Source organism: Peromyscus leucopus, chromosome 1 (genome assembly GCF_004664715.2).
Source record: "Peromyscus leucopus breed LL Stock chromosome 1, UCI_PerLeu_2.1, whole genome shotgun sequence".
NCBI classification, from domain to species: Eukaryota; Metazoa; Chordata; class Mammalia; order Rodentia; family Cricetidae; genus Peromyscus; species Peromyscus leucopus.
In genome coordinates, this window is record NC_051063.1 from 95,778,823 (window position 1) to 95,802,590 (window position 23,768).

The 23,768-nt window shown below is 48.2% G+C and overlaps 1 protein-coding gene across 1 annotated transcript in view; it reads left to right on the forward strand.

Moving 5' to 3' along the window:
• Positions 1-23,623, forward strand: part of Trim66 (tripartite motif containing 66) — a 69,094-nt gene extending 45,471 nt beyond the window's left edge. The window contains 11 exon segments of the mRNA XM_028894585.2: positions 406-567; positions 12,430-12,948; positions 13,085-13,277; positions 14,015-14,075; positions 14,504-14,678; positions 14,965-15,254; positions 15,610-15,736; positions 16,474-16,548; positions 16,812-16,964; positions 17,362-17,580; positions 18,480-23,623. Coding sequence (XP_028750418.1) covers positions 406-567; positions 12,430-12,948; positions 13,085-13,277; positions 14,015-14,075; positions 14,504-14,678; positions 14,965-15,254; positions 15,610-15,736; positions 16,474-16,548; positions 16,812-16,964; positions 17,362-17,580; positions 18,480-18,539 — 2,034 coding nt within the window. The 3' untranslated portion in view covers positions 18,540-23,623.
• The last annotated feature ends 145 nt before the right edge of the window (positions 23,624-23,768 follow it).

Genomic DNA, 23,768 nt, shown 5'->3' on the forward strand with positions numbered 1-23,768 from the left:
ACATGCATTTGTGTGCATGTGCACATAGAGGCAAGCTATCTTCCTTGGTAACGCTCTGCCTTAGTCTTTAAGACAGGCTCTCTCATTAAATTGAGAGCTCACAGATTGGCGAGGGTAGCTGGCCAGTGAGCCCTTCTCTGCCCACTACCTCAGCTCTGGGGGCTGTAGGCAGTGCTTCACCCCAAGTTCTATATGCATGCTGGGACTCTGAACTCAGGTCTTCGGCTTGTATGCCAGGCACCCTACTGACTCTGCCATTTCCCCAACCCAAGATTATTTTTCTTCTTGAGAAAAACTTAATCTATTATGGTGTGTAAACAGTGACATGGGCAAGGCTCAGTGGGCCTTAGCCCCTGCTGCTGCTCTCTGTGGGAAACCCATCCAAGGTCCTTATTTCTTTTCTAGGTTACAGAGGAGCCACCAGCATCTGAGGGCCCAAAGCCAGCTCTACCCCTTGACAAGAATTCTGCGGCCGCCTTGCCCCAGACATCGGGGGAAGAAACTCCTCACAGTGTCCCCCCAGTGGACAGCACCCCCCAGCACTCCTCTCCAAATGTGGTGAGAAAGGTACTAACATAGCCTAGCATGGGGCTTGCTGTCATCCAGGCACCTGGATGAGGGTGATGGCGTGAGGGAGGTGTGTCCCTGTTCCATCCCTGATGCTCTATCCCTGGATGGTCCATACCTGGATCTCCATCCCTGATGCTCCATCTCTGGATGCTGCCCAGCCCTGACTCATGCCTTATTCCCTCCTGAGTCAGCAGTGTAGGTTTTTCCCCATCTTTCACACTCCCACACAGGCCTGCTGTGCTTCCTTTAGAGTGGAGAGGGGATGGGATGGGAAGGAGTTTACTGTGGTCAGAATGGTGTGTGGTACTTTATGATTGTGATCTAACTTCGCCTTCCTAATGGCTCTCTAAGGTGGGCATCACCACCAAGTAGCTAAGGAAAATGAAGCCTAGGGCCCTATGCCTGCCAGAAGAGCTGAGCTTTACTTAAGAACCCAATGCACAGCTTTTATGCTTTTTCAATGTAAATGGGGGAGGATATTTTATGTGGCTCCCCACTACCCGAAGTTATTGGCTTTACAATTAGATCCAGTGGAATTGGCTGGTACATGGTCTGCAGAGATGTCCTTGCAGAGACAGTTGAGCACCTACAGATATGGAGATCCTTTGAAGATGAGCTATCAGAGTCCTCTTGTTCTAGTCACCTTCTCATTTGCTAGGGGCATTCATTGGTCTTGGCAGTGACTCAGCCCCACACAACTCCTGAGCTGGCTACCTCCTGTGTTCTTTTCCTTTCCACTGTCTTCCTTCTAGCTGCTCTCAGCACTGTGCCATGTTCTCCACCCCAGGGCCCTGTTCCTTTGATTGCCTGCCTCTCTTCCTGGTCCTTCCCCAAGTTCTGTCTCTAAAGCCCTAGTTTGGAGTCTATAACTCCAAGCTTGCCTACCAGCCCCTCAGTATCCCTCTGGCGGAATCTATAACTCCAAGTTTGCCCACCGGCCCCTCAGTATCCCTCTGGTGGAGTCTATAACTCCAAGCTTGCCCACCGGCCCCTCGGTATCCCTTGGCTTGCAGCCTGGTTCTGCTAGTTGCTCCAGGTGCAGTCTCTCATTTCTCCGTGCTGCTTAGACAAGCTGTCTCACTGTCTTTGAGAAGAGTTTGGAAAAGGAAGCAGTGGCAGAAATAAAATGCTGACTGGAAGCTTCTGGTGACGCTCAGACTGGGAAGACCTCTGATACTAGTAGCCTTCTGTCTGTGCCAGTCCTGTTCTGTCCTACCTACCCTGTTGAAAACGGTTTGGTCTACAGGTGCCATAAATAAGCCCTTTGTAGATCTTAGTTGTTTAATTACTTATATATGGGCCATCGAATTCATACATTTATTTATTCATTTGATGTTAACATTTTATACACATTCACACAAATGCACACATATGTCCTAGAATTTCAAATGTTGTAGGTGCTCGATACATACTGGCGTGTAAGGTGGTCCATCTCAGTGTAGAGCTGCTGTCTGGTGAGAGATAAACATTCTCCAACAGTAAGTTACGACAGAACACTACAGCAGTCATTGAGGTGTGACTTACCTCTGGGAGAGGAGGCTGCTCACAGGAGACCTCATGGAAGTTTATTTTACACTAAGATGTGAAGAAGTTGGGCTAGTCGAGGGAGAAAGGATATAGCGGAAGGAATGGCAATCTTGGAAGGTCGAAGTTGAAAGAAAGCCCGGGGCTTTCTTACGGGTTTCAGATGAACTGGCTTGACAGGAACAGGAGTGCACCTGGGAATGGGAGTGATTGGAAGGCTTCACCTATGATGCTTGGAATTGGGATTCGGTATTGGGGATGGAGTAGTTGACGGAAGGATTTTTCAGCTAGGAGGGATATGGCTTGAATTAAATTTGAAAGGTCACTTCAACTAGAGATCAGTGGTAAGAGAGAACAGAATAGTGCGGAGGAGAAAAGTTGAATGAGGTAATTAGCCATGGAAGGAAGAGGAAGCCAAGATTTCAAGGACTATCAGATGACAAGAGCTTTGAATTCAGTATCTGGTTGATTACAGGGGGTGAGACAGAGAAAGTCCTTTGGCTCAGGTCTGTTTTGGTCCTGGGAATGGGAGCATAGGATAAAGAACATACTGGAAAGGAGGGGGTGTTGTTTTGAATTGCTGATGCTCTCCCATGGAAACCACATTAGAAGATGAGCCAAGGCAGCCATTTTCAGTGTCCAGAGTTCAACAGGAAGCCTGGGACTTGCTAGTGCTTGAGTGGTGGGAAAGCCATGCAGGAAGCACTACTTCTCACTTGGTGGGGTGCGGCGTGTTCTTATCCACAGTATGGAGGGAGGGAGGGAACTGCGGTTAAGCACAGAGACTATGTTGCCTGTGTGAGTGGCTTTAGGGCTCTCTGAGTAACAAGGGGACACTGGGGTCATTCTGGGTGGCCACAGGTTGGCGAAGGTTTACTGAAGGCTCTGGGAACTGTAACTTCTTATTCTGAACAGTCATGACTTGGGGCCCATGTTGAGGTTTGGGGCAAGGGTCAGGAGGATGGTCTGACATTTTCAAAGATGTGTTTCTAAGGCATCGTGTCTGAGGCTCCCAGAAAAGGGCCTGATACCGTGGGCCACGGGGAGCATTGGGTCGTAGAGAGGTTGCTGCCCTAAGGAAAGGTGCTTCCATTTGGAAGGAGTTTCATTACTTGTAAGCTGCAGTAGGGCAGAATAAAAGGTATGAAGTTTGAGGATATCAGATATTTTTAGCACCTCATTACTAAATAATATTTTGTATGAATTAAAATGAAACAAATTTCCACAGGTTTTACATGATGATTCCACTTTGTGTCTTTGTTTATCCTAGCAATGCTATGAGGAAGCCACTTTCTTATTCCCCTTTGAAAGATATGGAAACTGAGACACAGATTAAGTGACCCACTTAAGAGTTATACAGCTGCCTATGGGCAATGTTAGGACCAGAACACAGGCTCCTGACTCAGCCTGTCCTCAGTGACTGGGTTCAATGGCCCCTCTGTCTACTGCAGGGGAGGAAGAGGGCTCCATTTCGGCCTCCCACCTACTGGACTTTGTCTTGGAAGTAGCCCAGGGCTTTGCTGGGGAGAGTCCTTAGGACCCAGCCTCCTTTCACCTTTACTGTCTTTGTTAGAAGTGTTTGGGTCTGCAGCTACTCCTCAGTGCTGGTCCACGGGTGCCAGGGAAGTGAAATGGACTCTGTGGCACCAGGCTCTTTTGTGGGCATTCCATGCCAACTCTATTCACGAGGAGGGCTCTGATTAGACAGAGCACCTGTTGCCACTAAATGACCTTACGGTGAAGACATTGCAGCTGAAGATGAGTTTTCTAGAAGGATCACCAGCACTCTCATTTGTCCTGCCTCCTTCCATGCAGCCAGCAGGATGTTCTGACTTTAACCGCCTGGCACTGGCTGTTGACCAAACTTCCTAATCTTGGTGTAGCTACTCTGAAAATCGCCATGCTCACAACTCCACAACACAATCTCCTTACATCCCTGGTGAATCTGGAAGACATTTTTAATGGCTACTTTTCATACTTGTGAAAGAGAACCCAGCTGAATCCCTCATAACCTGCAAGAGAGCTCTCTGCCACACAAGGTGCAGCCCCAGTTTTTCCAAAGGGACTCTGAGGCCACTGGGGTGCTGCTCATGGCTTAAGAGAAGTCTGGGATGTATTTCCACCAAATGATGCAGAAGCACTAGGCATTCCCATGACCCAGATTATTAAGGAAGATGCAGATAAACAAAGGATAATGGCTGAGGTGGAAAGCAGTTAAACCAGTATCAAAGCACTTTGACACCTGAACTCTTTTTTTTTTTATCCCCCTCCCCTTGACACCTGAACTCTTAATTTAACTCTTTAACGACTTCATGAGTTTTCTGTCAGCCCGTGGAGGAGGAAATTCCAGCCCAGAGATGAGAAATGACTCATTTAAATTCTTACTCTAACCCCGCCATGTGTGAGAAAGTACATCTTGCCTTTACAGTCCCCGAATACAGGCTTGCAGACCAGATCCTGGATCCTCAACCTCAGCTATGATCTTACAGTCACATACCATGGCCCTGAAAGTAGCCAGAATGTTCCCAGGGTGATGAAGCCTTCTTAGGGCATGTCCTGTGTCCCAGTCAGCACCTGCTGGACTGTACAAGGAGTCTGTACTCTTGCTTAGGAGGCAAGTCAAATACTCCTCAGTCGCCTCTCAATTGATCCCCTTTAAGAAGCTCTCTCTTTAGTTCTCTCATGGTTTCTTTCACAGACCAAAACTAAGGCCCTTGCCCACGTCTCCTGGTCCATGAGGAAACAGGAACTTATTCATAGTGTGAGGGTTTCCTCCAGTATCCCGGGTAAATGCCTCTGACCATCTCTCCCCAGCCTCCCAAGGCTGTAAGTTTCACTTAACTGGCTTTCACTTCAGACTTCCTGAATTCCACTGTACCCTTCCTCATCCTCCCACCTCAGCTTCTAGGATCCTCTTTGCCTATTTGTTTCTCTCAGATCATCAGGGCACTGGGTACTTTTCAATTCTTTTCTCTTTATCTTCTGTGATCCTGTTTGACTCTGGTCAGCGGGATGTCTAGGTACCCATCAGAGTAGCCTTAATTAATACGGGAGCCTTTTGAGGTCGATGAGCTCTCACTGACAATCAGAGCAACAACACTACTATTACAAATCAACATGTAGAAAAACCACTATGTACAGGGCTGTGGTGGCTCATGCCTTTAATCCTAGCATTCAGGAGCAGAGGCAGGTATATCTCTGTGAGTTCAAGGCCAGCCTGGTCTACAGAGCAAATTCCAAGACAACCAGGGCTACACAGAGAAACCCTGTCTCAAAAACCAACAAAACAAAGCCAAACCCCCCAAACAAACAAAACAAAATAAAACACCCACTAGGTGACACCAGATACCAGACGGGTTAGTTGCTTCCTCCCCTGCCCTGTTTGGCTCTTTTGCGATCTACTGTTAAACCAGCCTGCCTATCTGAAGCTATTGAAGTACACAAATATTTTGAGCATTTAGTTCATAAGTCAGTTTACCTCTGTAAGGTAAATTACCTCTCCTTACCTGCAAGCTCAGCTAGAGTGAGAGTTTTCAGGGTATGTCTAAGATGCAACTCCCAAGGCATTGGTCCCCTTTCCTACTGTACATCAAACCTGCTCTTTGGTGATTTTCAACCACTGTGAAACAACTTGAAATCAGAAGTGAGCAGGCATAGCTTTGGAGCAACAACAGAAGCAGATGTCACAAACCCAGGGCATTATATCATGTATGAGACCATAAACCCAGACACAGGATATAATTAGCATGCTTGACCAAGCAAGTTTAGAGACATGGGTTTCTTTAGAAGTTGCCCATTTCCTTTTTCTTTCTTTGTTTCTTTCTTTTTCTTTTCTTTTCTTTTCTTTTTTTTTGAGACAGGGTTTCTCTGTATAGTTTTAGTTCCTGTCCTAATCTTGCTCTGTAGACCAGGCTGGCCTCAAACTCAAAGAGATCTGCCTGGCTTTGCCTCCCTAGTACTGGGATTAAAGGAGTGTGCCACTGCCACCTGGCTCGATATTTCTCTCTCTCTCTCTCTCTCTCTCTCTCTCTCTCTCTGCTGGAACTCCCTCTGTAGACCAGGCTGGCCTCGAACCCAGGGCTCAGAGATTCTCTTGCCTTTGCTTCTTGAGTGCTGGGATCAAAGGTATGTGCCACAATGCCCAGCTTAAGAAGTTGCTCGTTTTCAACATTCAAACAATAAGCAGATTAGAAGTGGGGAGTTAGGACTTCTATAACGGAAGCTCACAAGAAAGAAGACAGCGACTTCGCCTGGAGAGAAAGGCCACCATGGGAGATTGCTGAAGCGACAAGTTAAGCCCTCCACTCTTAAAAGCCTCTGAAACCATCACTGGACTCTAGCTGTTTGTTTCAGCCATTCATTTATATGTTAGGCTCATTTGTTCTGCTTGAGGAGACCATGTTCTAGTTAAGTTTGTACTCATCCCTTCCAAAATAATGTTCTTGAACCAATTCACTTTCTTGTTGGAAAAAGTATGTTTCAGCTATCTGGGAATGAGTTGATGAGGAACATCATGCCATCTACCTTGCTGGAAGAACCAGAGACATAATAAACTCAGGACATGTGCATTATGTGTCTGTTTATTATTTCACAATTACTTCCTACCAAGACACTAGATTTCTAGTCGATGGCACAAAATTAAGTCCAGCCAGGATATTTACCAGGCCAGACCAGAATCCCCAGTCTTGGGCCTAGAAAGACTTGAGAAGTCTGGGTAATCACTCTGTGTCTCAGTTTACCTTCCTGTTAAAGTGAAAGGAACAATGCTTTCTCTGGATTTTGAGAACACCCTGTGGCAAACACTAGAAGAGTAATGTCCATACATTGAACTCCAGAAGGAGATGTAAGTGGTGATGTGGGGGAGAGGGTGGGCAGCAGGTTACAGTCCAAACAGAAGACAGGCTAGCTGGGTAAAGGGCTGCATGGGTGACCAACAGAAGAGGCAGAAGTTAGAGAGGTCTCAGGCAGGATGGCAAGTCAGGTGGTGAGGACGGATCACAAGATGGGCGGCTCACACAGGCAGCCAGGCAGAGAGAAAGAGAAGGAGAGCGAGCTGGGACGAAGCTCAGGTGCCTGCTTAGCATGCACACCACCCCGAGTTCTATCCTTAGTGCCTCATAGAACTGGTGTAGTCGTACAGCACTTGAGAGGTGGAGGCAGGAAGATCAGAAGTTCAAAGTCATCCTCAGCTACATAGCAAGAGCCAGTCTCAACTAACAATAGATTGAAATAAGAAGAAAGGCAAAGAGGAAGAAAGGGACAGAAGAGGTAGCAACATACAAGTGTGGAGGAGGGGGCCAAATAGGAGCAAGTGAGGCCATGCTAATTAAGGGCGTTAATGGATTCTTAGGCTCAGGGCGGTCTCCCCTCATCCTCTAGAGACCTGAGTTAAAAAACCATTCAGTAAATGGTTTTTGATATTTTGACTCTTCCTTTCTGAACTAGAAAATAGTTTACTTTCACTTGCAAACTTCAGAATACACACTTTATGAAGTCTGAAGGTTTTATGTGTGACGAAGTTGAGATGTCAGTTACCTGTTAGCCGTTCAGATAGTAAGTCATGATTTTGTGAAGCTTTAGGGGAGGAAATGCACTTTGGTTCTCTCTCATTTGACCTCTGAACCACACTGGGTGCTGCAGAGGGCAGGCACTCTCCTCTCCCCAGGCAGAAGCTCCTGTGAGTGAGGCACTGGCCACCAGACAATGTGGCCACACTCCCTAGCCCTTCTCCAACCCTAGTGTGCTCCTGAAAAGCCCTTCCCTCCTCCCTGGCTCTCCTTTCCTTGTGGTCTTGCCCAGCCTCCTCTCATTTGGGGCACTGGCAGCAGAGTACCATGAAAGCCTCATGATTCTCCACTTTCTTCCTGCACATGAAATAAGTACTTTTTAGTTTAGTGGTTGGTGACACTACATTCCACAGAGCCAGAAAAGTATCAAAAGTAATTGACATGGTGTATATAGGTTCCAGAAATGCCATGTTTGTGAACACACAAAACCTGTGCATATGTGCAGGTGTGTGTGTGTGTGTGTGTGTGTGTGTGTGTGTGTGTGTGTGTGTGTATGTGTGTGTGTGCATGCACACTTGCCCATGTTTTAAGAGTTATGTGTATAGGTGTTTTGCTTGTATGTATGCCTGTGTACTATGTGTATGCCTGGTGCCCATAGAGGCCAGAAGAGGGCATCAGATTCCCTGGGACTGGAGTTAAAAATAGTTATGAGCTGCCATATGGGCGCTAGGATTCAAACCCAGGTCCTCTGGAAGAGTAGCCATTAGTGCTCTTAGCCACTGAGCCATCTCTCCAGTCCTGTCATTGTGTCTTTACAGCCTATAGAAATGGGGTCAGTGCTGGACTGCTCTGACACTGCTTTTGAGTTCCTTCTCCCATGGGTGTTTCCCATGTGACCACGAGCAGCACTTTACTCCTGCTAGCATTGGTGTCCTCCTGACAAGTTATGGGAGCAGATCACCGGCAGACATGTTTCCTCGTAAACTGTGGCTCAGTCTGCCTGTTCCCTTCCTATTCTGTCATTGTTTGAACTCGTGTCATTGAGTGAAGGGAGGGACTTGATGTCCTCAAATAAGGTATGTTCGTTGAGATTTGGCTTTATGCACAACGCAAACAGTTAGTTGGATGGTCTAAATGGATCCTGGTTTAGCATCAAGGATCTCACCAAGAACTTGCTGGAGTATATACACAGAGCCCTGAGTTCAATCCTTAACTACCTTATAAAATTGGGCCTAATGGCATGTGTCTTTAATCCCAGTACTTGAGAGGAACAGGCAGAAGGAACAGAATTTCAACATCACCTCAGCTACGTATTTATGTAATGTCTGTCATGGGTAGACAAAATGAACATCAGAACTGTGTTAAATATGTCATGTGGGGAAAAGGAGGAATAATACAGTTGAAAGGATTTATTTGTTCTATATTGTAAAGTGCAATGCATTAATCATCAGATATTCTGTCTGTAGATAAGGAAATACAGGTTATAAGAAAGCTCTGGTAGTGTACCACCAGGACAACTAAGAGACAGCTCGCCCCTGCAGTATCCCTTGGGTCCCTCATTGCAGAGGACAAGGCTAGCTGTAGACTCACTGAGAGGTTCACAAAAGACCCTACAGTGAGTATTCTGGCAGTAGCAGAGAAGAGGAGATAGGGCCAAGACAGAGCCCAGTGGACACACTGGAGAACTCAGCCACACTCAGTCACCAGCCAGAAAGCCACTAGATTCTGGCCTTGATCCCTTTTGCTGGGCTCTATGCCTAATTCACTTTGGTTGGAGCATCCGTTCATCCTTGCTCTATAGACTACTTAGCAAATTAGAAAGGTTTTACTAAAGACTGAACTACCAAGCAACACACAAAAAAGCACTCTTTTCCATGGAAAGATAAATAAGTGCTTAAATCACATTTTTAAAACTGAGAAGACTAAGGAAACACAAACTTTAAAAGCTGATAACTAATAAGGAATAGGGTAGGGAGAAAAGAGAAAAAAATGGTAACATCAAAGAAAAGAAAAAGGTGAAGGTCACGAGAGACAGAAAGGGGAGGAAGAGCAGATGAGGGAAGGCTGAAGAAATTGATGTGCAGAGGGTGGGATGTAGGGAAGAGGAGTTGGTGGAGTCAGGCCCTGCCTGAGTGTGTTCTGAAGGTCAGATCCGGACTCACAACTAGGAAGAGCTCCCTCTAGTGTCAGGGTGAATCACTGAAAGGGTCCTCGGCAGCAGGATGTTACCAGGATGACTATGCAAACTCATCCAGCAGGGCCAGCTATTGGCAAAAAGCCAGGAACATACAAAAGAAGAGAAAGAAATGGTACTACTTAGAATACATCACCTAACATGTGCACAGAAAATCCAAAGTGAGTCTAGCAAGGAATCAGGGTTCAAGATCGACACAATCAATTGTATCTCTATGTACAATAAAAAAGAGAAATGGGAAACATTAAAGATCATGTTTTATGGAAACATTAAAAACTCAAAGAGACTTCCTGGGCCTCATTTGTTTATAACAAAGGCCTCTGCAACACAACCCTACGGTGGGCAGCCAAGGTTTACAAGGGCTGCAGTAGCAGACCAGACATTCTAGTGTTGACACAGATTATGTCTTTTAACCTTCACAGTAAGGATGAACTGAGGCAGTCTATGTAGAACCCTAGCAAACTGCTTTATATGTAATAAATTCTTACTAAACTTCAGATCTCCAAAGCCAGTCATGATTTTTAGGGAAAACTCGAAATCAGTTTACTGTTTACTCAGAAACTGTTTACTCAGCTCAACATTTGTAGAATCAACAGTCCCACAGCATTGCTTTGAAATTTCAATTAGCTCGTTATTTCCTGTGTTCACCCAGATGTTGCTCTTGAGTCTAGGAATAAAGGAATAAAGTGGGTAAACAAAATAGACCAAAGTTTGTGCTTGGATGGAGTTTAGTTTCATAGGGAACAGTATCTGATCACTGTATCATGGATGTGCCATGAGGTTGAAAGGATCAGTTTTATGGGAGCAACAAGTGGGTGGGGATATGGTCTGGGCTAGAGGATGAAAGAACCTTTGTCACACACACACACACACACACACACACACACACACACACACACCCTGGCAGTGGGGAGCTGAGCTTTGAAGGGCAAATGAAACAGGGATGGAACAAGGAAAATGTTCTGTACAGAGAAGGCAGACTCTCTGGAGGGGGTGAGGGCTGCCAGGGGCATCTGACTTGTTTCAGGAACTAAAGACAGTGTCTGAAGGCCTGGATTACAGAGAATAGGGAGGGGGTTGTTCTTTGATTTGTGGCTGCTAAGGGTGAGGGCACAGGTCAGCTGGGTCTTGGGAGTCTCTTCAGGATGTTTGTTTTCATCCTGAGGAAAGTGGAGCACACTGCAGGGTTTAATGAAAAGGCACGCTGTGGCCTGATGTGTGTTTCCAACTGTCTCCACTGAGGAGGCCACTCCTGTTGTCTAGGGAGACAGGACCGAGGGCCTGCTTTGTCACTGGCTGTAGAGAGGGAATAATGGGTATGTCTCAATTACAGGGCCTGATGTAGCTGGGGAGCAAGGAGGGATGCCCCTATGATGCTCCCTCTAGCGTCTGTCTTACAAAGCTGAGCCACCAGGAATGATATTCACGACGAGGAAGGCCATCTTTCTTTACTAGGGAATAGCTTTATTACCCTTATATTGAAACCTGAAAATGTAGTGAAGTGTTTACTGCCCTCAGGAAATTTGAACACTTCATACATGGGGGAAAGAATGGCAGATTTGGGACATTGATCTTGAAAGTTTAGAGGTGCATGCTCTAGTGTTTTCCCTTTGATTTTCAAAAGTAGACAAATTGGTATATATTCAGTCTTTCTTTTTTTCAAGAACAGGCTTATGAAGTTCTAAATTCATGAAAATTACATTTAAAACTGTTCTCCTTTTTTCTCACCCCCCCCCCATCAAGTCTGTTACTTCAACCTGAAAAACTGTATACGATCAGTGACCAAAACCACCCATGTCTTCAACTCCTTTTCAGTGACGTGTTAAGTCCCTTCTTCTTAGGACCCTGGGTAGTTAGAGTTCTGTTGGAACAGCCCCACCCCCTCTGATGGCTGCTCCACTGGGCCATGTTAGGAGTTGCTCTGGAGCCCCCTTCCCGTGGTTTGGAGTGACATTGGCAGGTTCACCAGCGCTAGAAGAGACCGTCCACTCCCTTGATGAAAGGCACCAGTCAATGCTAGTACAAGCTGCAAGCTTGCTGCAGGCTCTGGAGTTGAGCTGGGTTCCCCTGGACAGAATGAGGCCCCCTGGAACCTTGGCATGCTTTTAGGGAGCATCTCTGAAGCAGATCACAGTTTGAGGTTTTCATAACTTCTAGCCAGTTTTATGTAGGAAAGTATTCCATGAGATCCCTTCAAGGGAAGGATGGGAAGTCACAGGCGGTATTAGTCAAGACTGGAAATGTGAAATTATAAAGTCCCTATTAACCCTTTGCTTAAGTAGAGGGCTATGGCTGGGAGATGCAGCCTCATGGGGCATGTATGGACCTCAGGTCAGGTGGTAGATTCTCTCCTTTTCTCGTTCTGTCTCTTACACACACACACACACACACACACACACACACACACACACACACACACTAGCTTGCATCTCCCTCTATGTCATAACCTATGCCATAATCTAGTAGCTTCCTTGGTGACGGGAATTGGGACAGGATTTCATGAGCTGCCTTAGCTCCCAGTGGCAGCCCCTAAATGCAGGCAAATGGAATTTCAGCTCTCTTGTGGACTGGCTCTCGCCTCTCTCCCTACACTTGCGGTTGACAGCCCAACTCTACCCATGCCTTTTTCTGCAGCACTCCACCTCAGTGAGCATCATGGGCTTTTCCAACACTCTGGAGATGGAGTTGTCATCTACCAGGCTGGCGAGGACCATAGAGCCGCAGATCCACAGAGTGAGCAGCCTGACAGCTGGTCCCACCCACACAATTCCAAGCCTGCTGAGTGGCCCACCACAAACTGTGTCCAGCCTGATGAGTGTTACAAGCCATGCCGTGCCCAGCTCAGCCAGTCACCTGCAGCCTGTGCCAAACCTTGTGCGTGGCACATTCCAGTCTATGCCCAACCTTAGGGGTGATTGCTCCCAGGCCATTACAAGCCTGGCAAGCAACCACTCACAGGCTGGGTCCAGCCTGGTGTCTGGGCACACCCAGGCTGTGCCGAGTCTGGCCACTTGTTCTCTGCAGGGCATGCCTCCAGTTTCTGACATACATTTGGAGACTAGATCCACTTCCAGTCCTGGTTCTGGCCAAATTGCAGAGAGCCTGGGCCCCAAGGATGGGTCTGAGTCCTCCCTGGGGAATGCCCTGTGTAAGGTAAGTCTCCAGAAAGTGGCATTCAACTTTTGCTTATTGTGAAGCGAAAGGTTGGCCATTGGCAGCCTTATCTTAGCAGTTTTGCTGATGGCCAGAATGTCTGATTCCATTCTTGTTGACTTTTCACCTTTGGCAGATGGAAAGTGAGGATTGCACTCGCTTCACAGACTCAGTAGGACAAGGCTCCACAGCCTCCAGTCTGGATGTTTCCAAAGATTTGGCTATTTCCTCAGAACTGGAGGAACCAATTAACCTCTCTGTGAAAAAACCTTCCCTAGCACCGATGGCCAACACGTCTATTGCTCTACAACAGTACCAGCACCCAAAAGGTGAGACTTAAGTGACTGCTTTTCCTGTTGGCCATAGACTTGAGCAGGCCTCTCAGCAGTCTATGGAAATGGAGCAGTCTATTTCGTAGGTACTTAATACATACAAGAACAACGGTACCACCAAATGAACTATTTTTCTCTTTTCTCTTTTTTTTCTTCATACTGACAGACCAACTGAAAAAAGTATTGGCCCATATTACATAAGTAATATCACCTTATATTTTATGCAACTACATCAACATTTTAGACCCAGCTTTGCCCAAGGAAAGTACATAGGGCAGTGCTAGTAAGTGGGCGTTCCTGTTTGTGCCTCATCACTGTTCCCTGCCCGTCTGTGTGGACTGTGCTGTGCAGAGGATCTGGTCCTCAGCGGTGGTGCTAGAATCTTCACACTAGTTAGGCTGCAGAGAATGCCAGGAGGTCACACCAGTGTATCGGAAACAGGTTATTTATGAGCTCTTAGAAGATGGCTTTCAGTGCCTGACTCAGCTCTTACCTCTCAGCAGCCTCTGAGTATTATTATCTGTGCTAATCTTTGCCAAAGATGATGGCTTTCATCCTCCCTCAGGAAGGAGACCCATAGTAGGGTTGTCCCCACCATGAATGAACACACTTGGTAACAATTATGTGGCAGATGTATGACCAAAAATCCAAATAACAGAAATAAGTGGAAGGCCTAAGTGACATTTGTTGCCGCAAATGTATGTCATAGCCATTTAATTTGTCTTTTGTCTTAGAATATGAGAATTTTGGACAAGAAGCCTTAGAGCTGGATACAAAGGAGAATTCAAGCATCAGGTAATGACTCTTGGCCAACCGTCTTACTCTCAACTTCCTGTCCTGAGAGGTTGGCACAGGATGTAGTCCTATATAAGAACTAGAAGCAGAAATTTATCTTTACCTGCCGTCACCACCTGCTGAGCCTCAAGTGGGGTCCACGGGTTGGGTGCCTATAGCAGTTATGGGAGAGTTCCAGGCGTTGTCAGGCATGCACTCTGTAACTGTCCTTCCTCTTCAGGGCGCCTTCCTTTGACTACAGGCGGTACCAAAGGTCTTTCCGGTATTTGACAGGGTTAGCTGGGCTGAGCTTGACCGGAGGCAGAATGTGGACCTATAAAGGGTTAACTGAGGAGGCTGTTCATTTGTGGGATCATGAATGAGCCTAACTTAGAGACCGAGGCTATCTGGGGCTCCTGATGAGACCCAAGGTGTCTCTCTTACCACAGAGCCATCAGCAGTGAGCCCAAGATTCCCTATGTGCGACTGGAGAGACTCAAGATCTGTGCTGCCTCATCAGGAGAGATGCCTGTGTTCAAGCTGAAGCCCCAGAAGAACAGCCAGGACGGGAGCTTCCTGCTGGTGATCGAGTGTGGCACCGAGTCCTCTAGCATGTCCATTAAGGTACCACTTGGTTCTGCTTGGCCCAGGCGAGGAGCCTCTTTGTTGCTGCTAGAATACTTGCTTTAGGGCCTTATGCGAACCTCAGTGGGACTGTAGCTAGCCTTGTCCTCTGCTGCATGGCATCTGGGAGATACAGCAGGGTTGAGCTGGGCCTTGCTGGCTTGTGGTCCTGGAGTAGGAGGTCCTCATAGGAAGTTCTTAGTGTCTGTCAGTCTCCCCCCACCTCATCCCTACCGCCATTTGCCAATACTGTGCTCCAACTGCTCAGACTCACTTCTTCCCCAAGGTCAGCCAGAACAGCCTGCCTGATGCCACCCAAGGCCCGGGTCTGGGGGGAAGAAAGGTCACTGTCACCTCCCCGACTGGGCAGCGGCCACTGGAGGTGGACAGTGCATCTTCTGAAGAACACAGACTCATTCCCCGAACTCTGGGAGCCAAGAAGTGCACCCCAGCCCCCATAGAGAATGAGGACTTCTGTGCTGTGTGTCTCAATGGTGGGGAGCTGCTGTGCTGTGACCGCTGCCCCAAAGTGTATCACCTTTCCTGCCATGTGCCAGCCCTGCTCAGCTTCCCAGGGTGAGTCATCCTCAGGGCCAGGCCACAGTGCTCCCAGGGTGGGCTTACCTGGGCCGGCACCAAGTCTGGTCCTGTGGGTTGTTGGGCCCTGCAATCATGTGCCTTCTGCACACAGATTTGTCCTGTATCTAGCCCTAGCTCCCACCTAACCCCTGTGTTTGTTTGTTTGTTTTCCTAAACTCATGGCATCTTGGTTTATCTTACTTCTTTCAAGCCTGTGGCTAGCAGGTCGTTCCCTTTACTGAGGCAGGGCTGGGGACACAGTTTCTTACGTCATCACCCCCTTTTCTGTGCCTATCTTGGGCAGAGGGTCAGGGAAGGATGCTGAATTCTAATGCCCTCACCTGCTGTGCAGGGGAGAGTGGGTGTGCACCCTGTGCCGCAGCCTGATGCAGCCTGAGATGGAGTACGACTGTGAGAATGCCCGCTACAGTCAGCCCGGAGTGCGGGCACCTCCCGGCCTGAGCACCAATGACCAGAAGGTAGGGAAGGGTTTGGGGAGCAGAGTTTTCTGTGTGAGGCAGCCCTTTGTGCCTACAGAGGTTGTTTTTTCCCAGGGGATGGTGAGCCATTTTAGGGGGTGGGCTTTGTGGCATCACTGTGACAAAATGCCTGAGAAAACCAACTTCAAGCAGAACAGGGTTATTTTGACTCATGGTGTCATTCCATGGTCACTTGGCTTCATTGTCCCCAGGTCTGTGGTGAGGCAGAAACAGTACAGTGGGGAGCATGTGGGAGAGCAGAGTTCAGAGAGAAGGGGGCTCCAGGGACAAAAATATACCCTGCAAGGATGTGACCCAGATGACCCACTTCCTCCCACTCGCTGCCACCCCTTAAAAGTCTCACCAGCTCCCCACAGTCCGAAGTGGATTGATCCCTGTGCGAGGCTGGAGCCTTCATGGTTAAGTCAGCTCCTAAAGGCCCTGCCTCTGAACTGCTGCCCTGGGACCAAGCCTTCAATCCACGAGCTTCAGGGACGGGGAGGGATGGAGGACATTTAAGGCTGTGTCCTGGGCCATGCCTGATGACGTGGCCTGTGGGACTTTTATGTTATTGTCCTCACCCCAGCAGTTTTCCTCTGGCCTGGGAGCCCAAGCTGCCTTCTTAGGGTGGCTGGCGCCCTGAAGGTCAGAGGCAGACAGCTCTCAGGGTTCCATCTCTAGTTCTCATTGAGGTGGAGTCAGAACTGTGTGCCACTTGCCACTTGTGATTTCTGCAGAAGTGTGAGAAGCTGGTCCTGTCTCTGTGCTGCAACAGCCTCAGCCTGCCCTTCCACGAACCAGTCAGCCCCCTGGTAAGCAGGCCCCATGCTTCTGCCTGCTGCCCTCCGTTCTGCTCAGGGAACGCCTAGGGGTCAAGGCCATTCCTGCACTTCCTCTCCCTCACAGCTGCTACTGCATTGACTTCGCAAGTGACACCGCTTCCTCTTCCCATCCCTCCTTTCTCCTACTCTTTCACTTACATTCTAACTCACTCTCCATTTCCTCCTGTTTCTTATCTGTCCCTACCCTCATTTTATCCTCCTCATCTCCCCCTCCCCTTCTCTTCCTCCCCAAGGCCAGGCATTATTACCAGATCATCAAGAGGCCCATGGACCTATCGATTATCCGGAGGAAGCTGCAAAAGAAGGACCCCGCTCACTATACTACTCCAGAGGAAGTGGTGTCAGACGTGCGCCTCATGTTCTGGAACTGTGCTAAGTTCAATTATGTATGTTGGGTTTGTTTTCTCCATTTCACAGTGACCCTAAGATTGTCATGGCTGGGGGCAGATGTGGGCAAGAGAGTCTGGGAGCAGAGTCCTGGGGTTTGCTATGGCTTAAAAGCCCTCTCCCAAATGTGGGCCCTAAGCATGGACTCAGAAGGATGGGGGGGGGGTACTAGTAACTGGCCAATTGTGGGTATCTACCAAGATTACTTCTCTTTATGAACTGTTACCAAATGGGTTATCTTGAGTCCTAGAAGAATGTACCAAGCTCCAGGTCTCTCAGCATGAGATTCCAAGATGGGCCAGTCAGGCTTGTGCTACTTGTATCCCTTCTGATGGAGGGGCATAAAGGAGATGGCCTGGTAGAATAGGCTGTACCACTACTTTCTCCCCTCATTAGCCTGACTCGGAGGTTGCAGAGGCTGGTCGCTGTCTGGAAGTATTCTTTGAGGGCTGGCTAAAGGAGATCTACCCAGACAAAAGCTTTGCCCAGCCCCAGCAAGAGGATTCAGACTCTGAGGACGTATCTGGAGAGAGTGGCTGTTCCACCCCCCAGGGCTTCCCGTGGCCTCCCTACATGCAGGAAGGCATCCAGCCCAAGAGGCGGCGGCGACATATGGTAAAGAGCTACTGCCAGCCAGTGGGCAAGGTGGGTGGGTGGTGGCGCTGGCAAGGGGCACCTGGGCAGCATGGGAAGAGCATGGACCTATAAAACCTTCACTCTCAACCCCTTAGCATAAGAGAAAGGTAGGGTGGTATGGAGATCACCAGCTCCAGTGATCAGTGAAGGCTGCAATTCAGGGGGGCCCATGTTCCTGCCTAGGGTCCTCTACCAAGTTCATGGACCTAGGGTGAAGAAGAGGTGTTCTGACCCCTGGCTCAGTACTGGTTATACTACACGGTGACTGTCATGCCCATATAAAGAGAGCTACCTGACATCAGTGTCTGAGTCCTACTTGGGCTAGAGGGAAAAAAGAGAGGACCCTTTAAGCTTCTGGCTATAGGAAGGAAACTTGCAACAGAGAGACTTCTAGGACCTCTGGCTGTCTCATCTGTGTAGACCTGAAAGATCAGTCTCCTTCCCTCCTTCCTCCCTCCCTCTGCCCTCTCCTTCCTTCCCCCTCTACTTCCTTTCATCCCCCTTTCCATCTTTCCTTTATGAAATAGGGTCTATAGCCAGGCTGGATTGGAACTAACTAGAGAGACCAAGCTGGCCTTAAACTTGGGACAGTCCTACTTCTTCCCCGCAAGTGCTAGGACTACAGGCATGTGCCACTACATGTAGCCATTCTGTTAAATTCCACTGAAATGTGCTGCAGGCCACCTATGTGCCAAGGTCTCTCCAGAAACCCCTGGTTATTTATAACACTCAGTGCATAGTATATAGGGCCCTTAGTGGGCTCTGCTGTTCCATTTCAGGGTAGAATACATCAGCTCTAGGGAGCCCAATCCTGACTCTGGCCCCCTTTGGCTTAATAAATCCAAATTTGAGTATTCCAATTTTTTCTTTTATCTCAGGAGAATGAAAAGACAAAGAGAATGTCATTTCGTCTGGCCAACAGCATCTCGCAGGTGTGAGAACTGGAAGGAGACGGGGCACTCTGGTGGCCGATGTCCCACCCTCTCGACCATCCCTCCCCATCCTTCAGCTTATTCTCTTCAGAGTGTGGCTGTGAGATGAGTCTTGTTGAGCGGATAGCGCTCCCTTCATCATTTGCATCTCTAGCATTTATTTGGGAGCCATAGTGCATCCACCATAAAGAAGATTTCAGTAAAACAGGGCAGAGGGAGGTGTTCCTCATTGCCAGAGTAACCGACATACAGGTTCCATGCCTCGAGGCTCAGGAGGACCTGGCTTCCTTAGGAGCTCTCTCAGTTGAGGAGAGCAGACTTTGCTCACCTCTCAGCAGCCACGGCTCAGGAGCACTGTGTGTGTCTGAACTCGTGGCTTAGAAGCGGGTACAAGGAAGAAAGCGAGGTTTGGATACATGGCAGGCCTGCGGTCCCTGTCCCAGCACAGCCAAAGACTGTCACTGTTTGCCTTTGCTCGTCCTGTTGGGACAGCGGCATCTGCCACTGGCAGAATAATGGAGGCTTCTCGAGGCCCTAGGTCTCAATTGGTGCCTATTTGGGTTCTAACGGTTTTCAGGGTATTTGCTGTTTACGCCCCCTTTCCTGAGTAGGACTTAGGTGGTCACTGTGAAATGCTGTGTGGGGTTTGGCACTCTTGCCTGAGCTAGGTGGCAGTGTAAAGACCAGATTGTACTCACATCCAGGAGATGCCAGCTTCCTAACTCTGGGCTGATAGCACTTGAGAACCTACCTTCTCAGAAGTGACTGTCATGTGTGTTGATGGCTCTTCCTTGATCATCTCTATTCAGACATCTACATCTTGAGTTTTACTTGGGAGAAGTGTGAGGTGGTGTCTGCTGCAGGTACAGAGTTCCCTGGCAGGAACAGCCCACAGTCAGTGCAGTGTGCTGGGCCTCTTCTCCTGCCCAAGATTCTAGTTCTCTCCTTTTTCACACAACCAAAGATCAGAACTGTGGCCATGCTGCTCACAGTCCGGAAGCAGCCAACGCTCTGTCACCCTTTTTGTTGGTCAGAGAAGACAGTGGTGACCCATAGGAGTCTAACCTGGGCTAAGTCAGAGAAGGGGGAAATTGAGAGGTGAGAAGCCAGTGTCCTTTAGTGACCCTGAAGTAACTCTAGGGTCGTAGTTCTTACAGAATGCAGAAAGGCATTCTGGAAGCCATGGGAATAGAGTGGTGCAATAGAGCTGCAGGCCACATTGTAGACGGATCTCCACAGTGTAGGCAGGGTGTTTTGGAGGAAGTCTCTGAGACATATACAGGGACAGGCTTCTTCCTAGGCAAAGGCTTGTTTGAGGAAGGACCTATTGATTATATTGCTGGTGGAGATGGCATCCCAGTGGTCTGGTCTTGAGGCATGGCGTGGCTGATTTCAGGGGACTCTCAGGCCATGGCTTTGTTTGTTTCAAAGAGGTGCAGTTTAAGGAAGTGATTATTCACAGGGCGTTTGCTGGGAAGCAATTTTCTTTTTACCAGAAAGCTTTTCTTCTCTCCCTGTGAGTCAAGAACAGCACTCAGCCTCTTCTGCACTGGACTGAGGGAGCCACTTCACTTCGAAGCCCCGCCCACTGCCTTGTCATTCAGCAGCACTGCCAAGCTCTCTTGAGTAGATGGGCTTCCATACCCTGCTCTCTAGTCCAGGTAGCTGAATATTCAGTTCATTTCTAGTCCCGGAACCTTTGAAAACAGGCTTGGCTCCTGAGGTTCACAAAGCTTTTTGGTTGGGGCCCTGACTATTTCTCCTTTGATTTTTGATTTTTGCATCTTTTTCTCTGATTGGTCTGGTGAGGGTCCTTCTGTTCATACCTTCCTAATTCTGCTTTGGGCATCTTCCCTTTTGTGGCTCATAGTCCATACTTCATGGTGTTTGGCCCTGGAAAGCCACTGAACACTATGATAGCCTGAAACCTGACACAGCCTTTCCTGGACCAGCTGGAGACTGTGCCTATGATATGGAAATGCCTGGCTCAAAGCCTCGTTTCCCCTTCCTTGGTACAGCTTGTAGCTAGAGTGCGTCCTGTTAGAACAAGGATCAGCTTTGGGCCCAGAGATCTTGAAAATATGGTAGGCAGTCCTCTGTTCCCTTTCCACTCTAGAGCCCCTCTGTGCTGAGAGGCTCCCTCTGGGCATGTGAGCAGGGCAGATAGGAGAGAGGGGTGCCTTTCCCTTCAAGGATGCGAGGCCCTGGCCTGTCATTCCTTCCCTACACTCACTAGCCCATGGAATTTTTCCTGGAACCAAGTTTTTAAAGTCATCTTAATTTTTTTCTTTGCATGCAAAAAACAGAACTGGAAGTTTAAGAAATCTAAAACAAAACCAAACACTTGTTCACTAAGTAAGTTTTGCGCTCTGGCTCTTCAGCATTTTTATTGAATCCTGCAGTGACTCATTTCTGTATGGTCCCATCATAAAGTCAGGCTTTTTGGTTCCGGACAAAGTCATGCAATGGAAACGCAGTGAATTCTGGTTGTTCTGCTGCAGTGTGCAGCCCTAGAAAGACAAGAAACTTCCTTTTGCTGTGCTGAGAAATGTGCTAGTGGGATGACTTCCGTAGACACAAGGGGATTTTAGTGCAGAAATTGGTACAGGACGGACTTGGAAAGCATTCTTTCACAGAACTTGGGTAGGTTGATCCTCCCGAATTCTAGCAACAGGTACAAGCCTGCTGTAGGAACCTTGTTGAATGGCAGCCGCCAGGCCCTCCTTGGACATTGCTCCGTGGTGACACTGTTGGAAACACAGTGAATGTCAGTTTCCTATCCCTACTTTTGCCACAGGTCTTTGTATGCCTCTTGATGTCTAGCCCCTCTTTGCAGCTGGTCTCCACTGCACCCCTGCTTTTACCGCACTGGTCACTTAGTAAAGTTCTGGGCCGAGTCTTTGCTTCTGTGCCCCTCTTCTCCAGCCCCGTTCACTGCTGTGCACATTCCCATTCCCTTTGTCCAGATCCGTGACCGCATCCCTCTCCCCTCTCCCAGACTTTCATTCTTCTCCAGGATTTCCTCCTCTTCCCAGCGTGAACCCAGGGCCCAGCACATAGGTTCTTATTAGCATCTTGAACTTCCCTAACCTCCCCACCTTCCACTTTCTCTATTTTTCACATCAGCCTGCTTTCTGTTCCTTTTTGGCTTCTAAGCATGGCAGGCTCAGAGCCACAGCCTCAGTATTGATTGGGAATTCTTGAACTTGGTATTACTCTTCTTTCTGATATATGTCCTTCATCTTTGCTGTTATCCAGTGACTTAACTTACCATCTGCTTCATTGAAGAGCGCTCCTAAGGCAAGCCCCCCTCCCCCACGTGTTTCTTCCTATTGACCAGTGTGTGTATCCTGCCTCACTTACTTCCTTGTACTTCTAGTTCTGTATTTTCTGAGCCCTGATATGTCCTCCAAGGCTCTGTTTTTCCCTTTCTGGGCTCTGCAGGCTCTCTCCATTGCTTACCTCTACACAGCCTACCAAAGTTATCTCAAGATTAAAACAAAACTGTCATATCTGTGTCATAGACCTTTCCCCCTGTCCATCATTTTTCTCTTAAAATAGACTATTTGGCTGGACATGGTGCCACACATCTTTAATCCCAGCACTTGGGAGGCAGAAACCAGAGGATTTCTGGGAGTTCAAGGCCAGCCTGGTCTACAGAGTGAGTTCCAGGCCAGCCAGGACTACACAGTGAGACCCTGTCTCAAAAAACAGACAACAGAAAGAATATTTTACTTTGATTCTTCTTCGTCTTCAGTCCTCTATAGATTTTCATAAGAGGCACTAGTGACCACCCAGTTGCCAAATGAAATGAATGCCTTTCATTTCTCAACGCTCTCAAACTCTGCACAGCACCTCACTTCCCCACCATTCCCCTCACGAGCACTCCCTTCATTCAGCTTTTAGGATATTCCAGGTTGCTACATTATCTGTATCTCAGCCACGAAGGCTGAGCTTGTGTGAAACCTAGATAGAGGATGTGCCTGGCTGTCGTCATTTCCTCCTCCAGAGTCTGGGTAAGCAAGAAGAATCACAGCTGTTCCCACATCCTCCTCTCTGTTTCAGTCGCTTTTTCCTGGGTTTGCTTCTCCTCTGGTGATCTTGTTCATGAGCACCTGCAGAGAGTTCTGCATCTGTGAATCCCTCCCTAAGTTGCTCCCAGGAGAACAGAGAGCCAGCCCATTGGTTTAGAGCCCCCTCCTCGGTTAGCCTAAGTGAGGGTTGGATTTTGCAGCATGTAATCTGCCATCTGGCTCAACTGAGTTCCCATGCTGGTGGACAGCTCACCAGTATGATCTGTATCAGTTGGAACCTGCCTCAGTCAGCAGGGAGCCATGGATCATGGGAAGGCATGCTTCCATGCCTGATTCAGTGCTGCAGCCAGGAGAGTCCTGGCAGGGTGGGGGTCTGTCACAATGACCTTCTGAGGGAGGGGAGACTGGGAAGTGCTGTGGTTCCTCACCTGAGCTGAGCCTAGCTCACCTAGACCCCTCCTGTGGGTCTTTCTCATCTGTGTTGATCATCCCTCATCTGCTTACTTCAGATGTTACTGGAGCTAGAGTTCCATTCAGGCAGCTGGATGGTTGCTGCCCTCTTGGAGGTATTGTAGAAGGACCTCTGACTTGAGAGTTTGAGAATCTCAATTTTGGCATTGTCAACGATGGGTGGTGTGACCTTGGGTACAGTTCCCTCATCTGTAAAGTTAGGGATCTCTCAGATTCTACAGCTCTAAGGATAACAGCTATGATTCTCACTCTTATGTCCAGGCCACAGAGGAACAGGGGAAGTCTGGGGGTGGGGAAACAGCTAGAGAAGTCCCAACCAAGCAGGGCAACAAACTCTACAGGCCAAACTGCACTGCTTTGAAGAAACTCTTCATTGGTGGTGCCGTTTCTAGAGCCATATGCCCACACCTCAAGCTGCGCTTCTGGGGTGTCTGGACACGTTCCTCCTAGGTCCTTCCTAGACATGGTCATTTGATCCAAAGTGGCTAGGGGCACAAGGAAGGGATTTAAGGGTAGCATAGTTCACTTTAAATGGACCCACACATTCAAAATCAAATAAAAAATAGCACTTTCCTTTACCAGCAATTCTGTTCTAGAGTGGTTTTTTAGTGCTTCATATCCTTCTGGATCCTGGATTCCAACAGCAGTAAGAGCATGGGCTAAAGAAAGCCTTCTAGAAGCAGGAGAGAACAGCTGCTCTTACTGCATGAATGCAGCCTCCTCTTCCAAA